The sequence below is a fragment of the Sinohyriopsis cumingii genome, unplaced genomic scaffold (genome assembly GCF_028554795.1).
Source record: "Sinohyriopsis cumingii isolate HCF-2022 unplaced genomic scaffold, ASM2855479v2 utg000160l, whole genome shotgun sequence".
NCBI classification, from domain to species: Eukaryota; Metazoa; Mollusca; class Bivalvia; order Unionida; family Unionidae; genus Sinohyriopsis; species Sinohyriopsis cumingii.
In genome coordinates, this window is record NW_028315873.1 from 12,398,784 (window position 1) to 12,411,939 (window position 13,156).

General features: G+C 34.3%; 1 protein-coding gene across 5 annotated transcripts in view; it reads right to left on the reverse strand.

The window, feature by feature from the left end:
• Positions 1 to 345: 345 nt before the first annotated feature.
• The window catches only part of LOC149774801 (uncharacterized), a 119,252-nt gene continuing 106,441 nt past the window's right edge, over positions 346 to 13,156 (reverse strand). For 4 of the 5 annotated variants that reach the window (XM_089944904.1, XM_089944905.1, XM_089944908.1 and 1 more), the window contains one exon: positions 346 to 12,459. In XM_089944904.1, the coding sequence (XP_089801030.1) occupies positions 10,937 to 12,459 (1,523 nt within the window). In that variant the 3' untranslated portion in view covers positions 346 to 10,936. The remainder of the gene's footprint in view (positions 12,460 to 13,156) is intronic. The other variant, XM_089944907.1, reaches the window with a different exon arrangement.

A 13,156-nucleotide genomic window follows, 5' to 3' on the forward strand; every position in this document is an offset into this window, starting at 1 on the left:
TAACAGTGTATTACTGTGAACTGTACCTGAAGATCACAGCAGAGGCAGACATCACATGGCTCAGTAAATCTTTTCTCAGGTGACTTTGGTGCAAATTTAAATCATCTTAGAATGATTGAGAGATACAATGAATGGTATGTCACATGAAAGTTCTAGTACAGAACAGACTGAAAGAGTGATTGAAAGATAAATTGAATGGCAGGTCACATGAAAGGTCTAGTACAGAACAGACTGAAAGAGTGATTGAAAGATAAATTGAATGGCAGGTCACATGCGAGTTCAAGTACTGGATAATAAAAAGGATAATATGAATATCTACTTTAAAATGACACGGAACATTATAACTGGAAATAAAAAATTATTTATCCTGGTTCAACATCTTTTACATTTGAAAATCGCATGATCATTATTAATGTGAAGTGTTATAGATAATAAATATTAATAAAGGGTTACAAGAGACACTTAGATGTTGACAAATATGATGCAAAGTGGCATACAGCATATATAGTAATGGCATTAAATAAATACATATAGAATGTTCTATACTCACCATAAAAACTTATAATTATCAAAGTTATACACATATCAAAGCAGATCGTTAGAAATGCCTTCAAGTTGATATTGTTATTACTATATATGTATACAAGTTTGGTAAAAATGTACATAAGGACAATGAGGACGTGGTATCATTATTACTATATATGCATACAAGTCGCAATGTACATATAAACATTGAGAACTTGGTATCTATTATTGCTATATATGTATACAAGGCTGGTGAAAATGTACCGAAGGACAATTAGAACTTGGTATCAGTATTACTATAAGTGTATATTTATACAAGTTAGGTTAGAACGTATATAAGGATAATTAATACTCTGATGTTTCCTCTAAAAAGAATTCAATGAATCTGACCAACATACAATATAAATTTAAAGCATAAACTGTCAAGAACACAGATGCAAGAATATCACATTTTCACTGGTGTACAGTATAACAAGAGTCCATAGAAGGAACTGAGACTCTACTGGTTGACAATAATTTAGAGAAATAAAAAATAAAATCATTTCTTTTTTAAAACGATGAATATTAAATTATCTCTAATTCTAAGGTCAGTGGTCTGTAGGTGTTAAATTTACTGGCAGGTGCACATGATTGGCATAGGTTCCAGCCATTATGCAGGCCATGTGGTATATCAGATTCACATAATTTCCAGTCTTATTGGTGGAGGTTCCTGCCATTATAAAGGCCATCTGGTATATCAGATTGGCATAATTGCCAGTCTAATTGGCATAGGTTCCAGCCATTATGTAAGCCATATTATGTCAGATTGCAATAACTTAAAGCCATCATGCTGACGATACAGTACATCAGACTGGCATAATTTCCAGCCATCATTTAGGACATATTGTATGTCAGACTGGCATAATTTCCATTTAATATCAAGAATACATAGGGTATGTAGCTATGACAATCAATTTAAATTAAGTAGCAACAACAAAGATTTGGTTCCCAAGTTCTGATCAACACAACTTTCATTTATAGCTAACTAGATATAACAAGCTTTTTTAAAAAGTGAAAAGTCAATATAACCATCAATTCAGGAATTGTAGCAATGACATGATTTTTAAGATGGATGCCATGGTTGCCATATTGGGTGTCAGATAAATGCCATTTGAATCTAGATCGAACTAGACATCACATGAATATTAATGAAAATCACATGTTGATATGAACATCCATTCAGAAAAGGTAGTGATACCAATATTTGTAAGTTGGCCACCTTAGAGTCAAGATTAGTTGTAAGACAGACATCATTTTGAAATATTGTCCAGAAAATCTAATGTTGACATAATCACCCATTAAATAGGAATACAGATAACATTTTCATTATGGCCAATATTGCCATACTAGATGTCAGATGTAGAACCAATGTTTGCTTTGACCTACTATGTTTATTTTGATCTTATCCATTTTGTATTGGACCTACCAGTTTTATTTTGGGCCTAGCAGTCGTTTGGATGTGCCCAAACATTTTTATTGCAATCCTCCCTGTTTTTTAAGTTGGATCGGTTTCGATAATCCTTAAGAACACAAAAGATATAATTTAGTGCTGAAGCAATTTAGGTATGTTGCAATGTGAATTCAGTGTGCTAAACAATGAGCCACCACAGCTCACATCACCATCACAATATTTAACTTCTACATGACTTGTAAATAATGAATATTCAAGTTTAAATCCTCTTAAGTTTTGTCCAATGCTGCTTTCAGTCTGTGATAATGTCTACACTGATGAACCATTGGGTTGAGCTGTTATCATGGCGTTTGGAGCCAGTAATAAGGACTACATTGATTTAGAATTCTGGAGATCAGTTGTCTAATTAGTCCAATAATATTTCTGGCCAGAAATAATTTCTACATTCATTATAAAGTATGGAGGGTTCTTGTCCTGAACAGATTTTACAAGCAGAAATATAATCACTAGGTTGAACGAATATATGTAGAAACACTTAAAATTCATTTCACTAAAAAGTCCATTATTATGATTCAAATGTATACCATTGTATTTTAGATGGAAATTATTGGTTACAAGTTGATGGAACAGAAAATCGCTTTATACAGCCTTCATGATGTGTTTACAAGCATAGTAATTTATGTCTAATTGGAATCTCCCACACTGCCAATTTAACTTTTCCATTTGGAGGCTAGTTTTAAACTATCATCAACATGACTAAGATTAACTTCTATTCTTCTCACACCATGTTCTCTCTCTGCATCAACATGGTGATGTTTCCTCCACTGTAAAAAAAAAGTATGTTTTAATACTCTATTTGTCTACAAGCAATTCATCCAGTGTAAAACGTCGGTACAGACATCTGCATCGGTCCACAAGTAATTCAGTTCTAACAAGTCCTTTCAGAAATGTGTATTGGTCCACAAGTAATTTTCAGTTGTATTAAGTCTGTTCAGAAATCTGCACTGGAAAGCAAGTAATTCAACTGAAAAAATACTCTCTTTAGAAATTTGTTTGTCCGCATAATATTAAGCTGTTTAGTCTCTTCAGAATCTGTTAGTCCACAAGTAATTCAGTTTTAAGTGTGTTAGTCCAGAAGTAATTCAACTGTAAGAAATATGCTTAGAAATTTGTATTAGTCCACAAGCAATTCAACTGTGAGAAGTCTTTTCAAAAATCGGCATCAATCCACAAGTAATTCAATTGTAAGACGTCTTTTCAGAAATCAGCATCAATCCACAAGTAATTCAACTCTTGGAAATCTATTAAGAAATATGCATCAATCCACAAGTAATTCAACTGTAGGAAATCTATTCAGAAATCTACATCAATCCACAAGTAATTCAACTGCAGGATATCAATTCAGAAATATGTTGTTGTTGTTGTGGGCTTAATGCCATATTTAAGCACATAATATGCTATACATGGCAACCAGTTATCTGGTGGATGAAAAATGCATACAAATCTAAGGAAGAACCACTCAGCCACTGGAATCTACTGGCAGGCTTTCTCACATACCCTTGTTGGCCAAGCCTGAGACCTAAAAGCTATGCAGACAGTTGTTAAAAGCCAGTGATCTGTATAAGCGAGCACCTTTGACCAGTCAGCTACCTCGGGTGTGGATCCAGAAATTGGTTTAGTTCATAACTAATTCAACTTAAGCTTTCAGTGAAGCTGGAACAAATCTTGACTTTTGCTCAAATGGTTTTATATGCCTAAAACATGTGGTATATAATTTTTACAAATTACATTGGTATGCCCCCAATGTATTAGAAAATGGGAGCATATTATTTTGATGCAATCTGTTGAGAGGTCTGTCCTGAATTCATTTTACTACAGAAGTTCATATTTTTGTGTCTTCTAGACTTGATTCTTTCAACTTTCTTAACTGTGTTTTGTTCTAAAATATTTTCTATAGGTATATTGGAATTGATCTGTACATTTTCTGACATTATTTAGTGCATTTTAAATGTGCTGTCAATCACCCTTCTGAAGGTTTTTCCTGCACACTGCAATTCCAACCCCAAATCACAGATTTATATTAAAAGGTTGATTAGTCTGCTCATGTCCATGTTTTGCTGACCAATACAAGTGCAGACCAAGTGCTTTAAGTTGAAGCTACTGACCACTGTCCATACGGTTTATACACCTGCTCATTTTTATGATAAAAGTCAATGATATGGGCAAAGTACATGTTATTGTCAAGGGAGTTAATACATTATGAACAAACTAAAAACAATGGCAAGATTTTTCATGAAACTGTATTCTAATTACCATACCTACATGACATTATAGTATAATACTATAGTATTCAAATTACCATACCTACATCACATATTATAATACTATAGTATTCTAATTACCATACCTACATCACATAGTATAATACTATAGTATTCTAATTACCATACTTACATCACATTATAGTATAATACTATAGTATTCAAATTACCATACCTACATCACATATTATAATACTATAGTATTCTAATTACCATACCTACATCTCATTATAGTATAATACTATAGTATTCTAATTACCATACCTACATCACATAGTATAATACTATAGTATTCTAATTACCATACTTACATCACATTATAGTATAATACTATAGTATTCAAATTACCATACCTACATCACATATTATAATACTATAGTATTCTAATTACCATACCTACATCTCATTATAGTATAATACTATAGTATTCTAATTACCATACCTACATCACATATTATAATACTATAGTATTCTAATTACCATACCTACATCACATATTATAATAATATAGTATTCAAATTACCATACCTACATCACATATTATAATACTATAGTATTCTAATTACCATACTTACATCACATTATAGTATAATACTATAGTATTCAAATTACCATACCTACATCACATATTATAATACTATAGTATTCTAATTACCATACCTACATCTCATTATAGTATAATACTATAGTATTCTAATTACCATACCTACATCACATTATAGTATAATACTATAGTATTCTAATTACCATACCTACATCACATATTATAATACTATAGTATTCTAATTACCATACCTACATCACATTATAGTATAATACTATAGCATTCTAATTACCATACCTATATCACATTATAGTATAATACTATAGTCAGTATGCTGGTCACAAGATCACAAGCTCCAAGTTTTATGGTGAGTATGATACTGTAGTCATTAGACTCGTCAGTATTTTAGCACTATCACAAATCACATGCTCCATGTCTTACAGTGATATATATTGTAGAAACATATCCATAGCTTTACAACTTTTCACGTTGCTAATAAATGTTCAGAGAGCTGGGTCGTAGAGAGCAATCACAAACCCTAGGGTAAGAAACACATGTGCCTCTCCTGGTCTTGTTCAAGCAATTTCTCTTTTATAAAATTAAAAAGTGTTGTTCGGTCCGGTCCCTAGCATGAATTTCTATTGATATCATGCTTCATTTTTCCCATATAATAAATAATATCGAGTCCCTTAAAGGGACTGACACTCTATTGTCTGAATATTGTGGCAGACATGTTGGATGTAAGAATGTTACCATTTTTGTTTTGGACCAGCTAAATACAATATGTCTTTTGGTGAAAAACCCATGATGTTATGGCCATCAATTCATGAACAGTGATTACACAATTTTCAAGTTGGCTGTCACGGTGTTCTACTAGAGTGTAAGATGGGCATTGTTTTCATTTACAGCCAACCAAATGACATAAATCTTCTTAATAAAACTCCATGTAGATATAATCTTCCATTTCTATGCAGAAGTGAATACAAGAGTTTCAAGATGGCAGATTTAGTGGATGTCAGAGTGGACCATTTTCATTTAGAATAAACCGAAACATCTAGGCTATAAATCAACAGAGATAAAAGACAATACAATAATGTAATGGATAACCATACCATAAACTCTTCTGGCGATGAGCAACAGATATACAATACTATAGAACAACTGTAATGGACAATCATATCATAACCATAAGCAATAGAGGTAAAAGACTGTAAAACTACTGTAATGGACAACAATATCATATGCAATTGAGGTAAAAGACTATACAACAATTGTAATGGACAACAATATCATAAGCAATTGAGGTAAAAGACTATACAACAACTGTAATGGACAACTACATAATAAGCAATAGAGGTAAAAGACTATACAATAATTGTAATGGACAACTTATCATAAGCGATAGCGATAAGAGACTGTACAATAGTTATGATGGACAACTATCCCCTAAGCTATTTTGGCATATGAGCAGTAGAGACGAGATTGTACAGTAAACATTCTACAGCATTTGTCATTTTCTTAACTTCTGTAGATTAGTTTGTAATCAGCACATACATTTTTACAATAACTGTAATGGACAACTGTCTTTTAAGGTCTTCTGCCCTATGAGCAATATATATTAGTTTGCACAATAATTGTATATATTAAAGATCTACAGTCTTTCTCCTTTCCTTAACTTCTGTAGTTTAGTTTGTAATCAGCACATATATGCTGAGCTTGTAGAACTACTGCCATCAAACGAGTCTTGGCTTTAAAACACCATAGATAAAAAATAAATCTCTTGAACAAATTCACTTTCTATCAAAAAACTTCAAGGAAATAATTCAACCCATCCAACACCTAATAACAACTTTTACTCCATTTCTGTCAAAAAATGAAACAATCATTTTACATACAAAATACTTATAGAAGTAATGCAGTTCTCTGTCAGCTATTTTAAACATATCTCAGTCTAAATACTTTCCCTAACTTCAAATAAAACTGCCACTAAGCAATCTGCCATTTAATATTGAGAAGCGGGAGTCTGGTCCAGGATTTTTAATAAAAAAATAATGCTTCAAAATAGTTTAAATAAGAAAATCAGAAACATAACCCATTCTCCATATTAAATGGATGTTTCTTATATCAGTACAGCTGGTTAACAATGCAAACTGGAAAATTACTCAAACCTTACAATCTCACAAAATGTATATTTCCTACTGTAAAAGAACTACTATATGCAAATGAATTGGAAATAATTATCAAATCGTAACTATACTAAATGGGCAGAAACAAGAGTACCAAGGTAGCCTGACATCACTTACCTGGCCAACATAATGTAACCAAAGAGCAGGCATATGTAGTAGTGTAAGAACATAACAGTAACACTGTATATAAAACTAGGGCATACAGAGTACTAAAAAGCTCAATAAATAGGATGTAGACTGTCCCACTGGTTTATGCGGAACTTGCTCAATATCAAACCTGTGTGATAAAGACTTTTATCCCAAGTTGGAACAAATTCAAGCCAGAAAATTGTCCGAAAGCATGGTAACAAGTTCAGTCAATCAGATTCCAAATTACCTCAATTTTGCTCTTTATCAAACTCATTCATGATCTTAGTAATGTAAGTTTATATTCTAAGTTTTATCAAATTTCAATCAGGAATATGGCCTCAATTATGAGTGTATTTTGTTCTTTATCGAACTCATCCAAGATCTTAGTGAATAAGTTTATATTCTAAGTTTTATTTGAATTCAATCAGAAATATGGCTTCCAGAATGGAACAAGCAATTATGGTTTAATGAACTAAAAATGTATAAATGAGTTATTCTGCATTGAATAAAGCTCTGAACCATTCATGAACTGACACTCTTCTACACTCAATTAAAATTTCATTCCAAATTGAAAATGCCATCGTTTTTCCTATTGCTAACCATGTTAATATTAAAAAACCATATGCTTCTTATTGCTAAAATATTTAAAATATTTATGCATATCAACATCCAACAACACAAAAACAATCACTTACCAGTATATCAAAGCAAGTAAAAGAACAAATAACTGCAAGTATGGACCACTCCAGTGGCTTATTGGTTAGACTGCCCACCTTGGATGCAGAAGGTCTCGGGTTAAAACTCAAGCCGAGTCATACCAAAGACATAAAAATGGTACTAGCAGCTCCTTCGCTTGGTGCACAGCATTAAGAGATTAATATTCAATCAGGAATATGGCCTCAATTATGAGTGTATTTTGTTCTTTATCAAACTCCTCCAAGGTCTTGGTGAACAAGTTTATATTCTATGTTTTATTTAAATTCAATCAGAAATATGGCTTACAGAATGGAACAAGCAATTACTGATGGATTAATGACTGATTCAGGGACATGATACAATTTCAACTGGCCTTGCGGTTTAGTGAGCTAAAAATGTATAAATTTATGTTTATATTAAACAAACATATGTTTCTTATTGCTACAATATTTAAAATAGTGATGCATATCAACATCCAACAACATAAACAATCATTTACCAGTATATGAAAGCAAATAAAAGTACAAATAATTGCTAGTATCGACCGCTCCAGTGTCCTAGTGCCTGCCTTGGATGAGGAAGGTTGCGGGTTACAACCCCGGCCGAGTCATACCAAAATCTTGTAAAATAGGTACTAGCAGCTGCCTCGCATGGCGCTCAGCATTAAAAATTAGTATTAGGACTCGCTGGCCTAGTGTCAGGATAATGTGAGAGTGGGACAGATGATACATAACTGCGACATAATGCTCAAGTGCTAGACATGAATGTAGACTGACACATTGCAGACATCATAGCAATATGACCAAACTATTGTTAAAGCTATGTTAAAACTCCAAAAACACACACATTCACATAAACACACACACACACAGGTATCGTGAACAGGAGCAACATACAACACTTATAAATTCCCATTATGAGCAGTTATTCTGTCTTTCCTGCATGGCCAGATGACCACTAAATTTAATAAAATAAAAGATAAAATCAGAAAAGTACTTGACAGTTCATAGAGAACTCTAATTGTTTTCTCTCTGCATCACACGTGGATCATATCATAACAGATGATTTACTGGTATTACAAAGCAAATACAATATGAATGATATCACAGGGGCAGCACTGTAACCAGTAGTAACGCTCAATACAAACTAGTTTTTATCAAGTATCAATCTATAACTTTCTTATTTGCATGGCTACTCAGGTTAGTGAAATATTAAAGCTAAGAACAAAAATGTGAAAAATTTACTTGTTCTAATTGAATCCTAAATGCATCATGAAGGCAGCCATTTCATATTCTTGTAATATTTTTGATCAGCTGAGATGATCATGAGTGTTTCAAACCCGAATGGATGATTTGTCCCTAGAATGGAGTCATCTGATTGGTCAATTTAAGCAATCATATCTTTTGCATTAGGTTAGAAGATTAATGTTTATGTACTGCAGGTTCAAGTACATAACATATGTTGAGATTATAAGACTATGACTTTGATAATAGATAATTGTTTGATATCATGCATTTTGAATGTGATAAAATTCCTTCCTATTCAAACCTAGCAGAGTGAAATGACAAATTAATAGTTTATTCAAGAGGAAAACAAAACACCGCTGAACAGTTTGAATGGTAACCACATCAGCATAGTAAACAGCCATATGCCAGGTAACCACATCAGCATAGTAAACAGCCATATGCCAGGTAACCACATCAGCATAGTAAACAGCCATATACCAGGTAACCACATCAGCATAGTAAACAGCCATATACCAGGTAACCACATCAGCATAGTAAACAGCCATATGCCAGGTAACCACATCAGCATAGTAAACAGCCATATGCCAAGTAACCACATCAGCATAGTAAACAGCCATATGCCAGGTAACCACATCAGCATAGTAAACAGCCATATGCCAAATGTGATTATCATTAAATCTATCCAAGGATCCAGGGACTTAATTCTAGATTTAAGGTAATAGTCATGACATATCTGAACTCAGAATCCAGAGGTTTACAATCAAGTCTGTAGTCATCATCGTGATATATCTGAACTCAGAATCCAGAGGTTTACAATCACGTCTCTAGTCATCATCACGATATATCTGAACTCAGAATCCAGAGGTTTACAATCACGTCTCTAGTCATCATCATTATGACATATCTGAACTCAGAATCCAGAGGTTTACAATCACGTCTCTAGTCATCATCATTATGACATATCTGAACTCAGAATTCAGAGGTTTACAATCACGTCTCTAGTCATCATCATGATATATCTGAACTCAGAATCCAGAGGTTTACAATCACGTCTGTAGTCATCATCATGATATATCTGAACTCAGAATCCAGAGGTTTACAATCACGTATCTAGTCATCATCATCATGATATATCTGAACTCAGAATCCAGAGGTTTACAATCACGTTTGTATTCATCATCATGACATATATGAACTCAGAATCCAGAGGTTGAATATTAGGTTTAAAGTAAAAAATTATTGCACACCTGAACTAATGATCCTGGGGCTGATCATTAAAGTCTGAAATCACACTCATGTCATATGTGAACCCAGGATCCTGGAGCTGAAAATTAGGTCTTAACTTTAAAGTCATAATCACAGCATTGCATGATAGCTTATTGTAGCTATAAGAGTTGCCACTAAGAGATACTAATGCAGAATGCATACAGTTATATTTACAACTTATAATGATGTCTGTAATCAAGATTTGCAAAATCCTCTAGTTAAGAGGTTGACAATTAGGTCTGGAGATATATTTATTATTTATCTGGACTCAAGATCAAGGGGCTCAAGGTTAAATATGAACTCTTAATCGCATCATTGCATGATAACTTATTTATACTAATTACAACCAATAACAATGTCTGCAATCATGTATTGCAAAATCCTCAAATTAATCTAGTGGACTGGCTTACTATACGAATGCCACAGTGATGGAGCTTGATTTTGTGCAATCACATATCTGTACACTAACTCATGTTTGCATGACATAATCTGTTGGTTTTCCATACTGATTGGTTCTCCTGATTTCATGACATCAACTATAGCTTTTCCATACTGATTGCTTCTGACGAAGATTACGAATCACTGTCATCCGATTCTTTCTTGGATGCTTGAGATTGGCTTGAAATCAAAATCTGCACAAGTCTTTCAAGAGTTTCAATCCTTCTGGGGTGTGTCTGTAGTGTGTCAAGGAAAGATGTACCTTGAACTGTTGATAACTGGATGCATTGAATCTCTCGTAATATTTCATTTTCAAAATCTGGGTCTCCACACTGCTTACTCAGAGCCACCAGTGTTATGCATATGTCGTTCCAAAATGTCTGGTAATCATTTGAACCCACCGTAACTGATTTTGCATGAGCAAATATTTCATTTCTTTTGTCTCTCAAAACATGTATCATGTTCAATTGCTGCTGACTTACAGTAAGCACAATGTTTGTAAATAAGGCAGATAAAAGTGTAATATCATAATCACCCAGGTTGGTACTTCCGCCCTGTGGAAACAAGATGTTCATTTGTGATTTATTTAGTATTCTGCTCTTCCTTAGATCGTCAATATCTATTTTGTTGTTGGCAAGAAACTGGTCAAGAGTGCAGTTTGGAGTAACTGTATGATAAAGCAGGAGCCGTCTAAGGACCCTCGATCCAACATTTACCAAGAGACATGCAATGTGCATAAACCTGTCAGTATCATCAACTGATGGGGGTTGTGTGACATGAGTTGTTGTGGAACTGGATGTTGGGGTTTGCTTGACATTAGTTGTGGAACCAGATGCTGGGCACTGCATGACATCCGTTGTTGTTGATGCTGATGTTTGGGATTGCATGAGAATAGCTGTTGTGGGAGTGGATATTGGGCATGGTGTGGATCCAGTTGTTGTGGATGGTATGGAACCAGATGCTGGGGCTTGCATGACATCAGTTGTTGTTGATCCTGATGCTGGGGCTTGCATGATAAAAGCTGTTGTGGGAGTGGATGTTGGGCATGGTGAGGAACTTGTCTTTGTGGCTGGTATGGAAGCAGACATTGTGGCTGGCATTACATTAGTTGAAGTGGATCCAAATGCTGAGGCTTGCATGACATCAGTTGTGATGGAACTTGATGCTGCTGTTTGCATGACCTCAGCTGTTGTGGATGTTAGGGATGGTGCAGAACCAGTTGAGGCTTGCATGAAACCATTCATTGTGGATAGTGCGGAACCAGATGTTGGGACTGACATAACATCAGCTATTGTGGAAGCTGATGCTGGAATGTGTATGGCATCAGCAGTTGTGGATTCTGATGCTGGAATTTGCATGGTATTATCTGTTGTGGATTCTGATATTGGAGCTTGCATGACATCAATCATTGCAAAACTGGATATTGAAATTTGCATGATATCAGATGTTTTGGAACTGGATGTAATGGGTGAAGCAGATCCAGTTGTTGTGGATGGTGAGGCATTTGTTGTTGGGGCTTGAATAAGACCAACAGTCGTGGATGATGTGGAGCCAGATGCTGGGGCTTGCATGACATCTGCTGTTGGGGCTGGAGTGGGAACATCCATTTGGGCTGGTGTAAAACGGTTTGATATGTCTGGCAGAAGAACTACAGGGGCTGAAATAGAAAGAAAATGATTCTGATACTATATTTAAACTGCTTTCCAGGTAAGAAAATATTTTAATACAAGATGAGAGATGTAAACAACAAATCAAATTTTACAGTTCTACCATAATAAAAGAGATATCTATGAAATCTATCTATCTATCTATCTATCAGTTGTTATTTTAACCTATCCCATGAAATTTTAACTTTCGACATGCAGTGTGAAGATTGTGGAACCTCTCCTGGTCATTTGTGTCAGGGAGATTTATTCTTTTGCATGAAAAGTGAACTGAAAAGATTTCCTAGGGTGACGAGAAGCCCTGTAAATATGGTGGCAGATTACGAACGACTATGGTTCGTTGATAGCTCGTCAATAATGGTGAATGAACTTATTTTGTACAAAACAAAATGATCACATTGCCATACGATTTTATTGTGAAGCTGTGTGTGGACACATACTGTGACAGTGACACTGAGGCTGCAAAACGGACCTTGCTCTCAGTGGTACAAACAGTTGAGAGAATGATAAAGAGGAAGGGTACGGATAAATATATTAATAATATGAAAGATATATTGCATTTATTTCTGTCCACAGACCCAAATGACATACCATGTTTTTGTGCATTGGATCTTTCAAAGTTGCCACCTGTATCTTACAATTATGTGAGCATGTCAATTTTATTGAAGGACATGGAAAATGTGAAACATT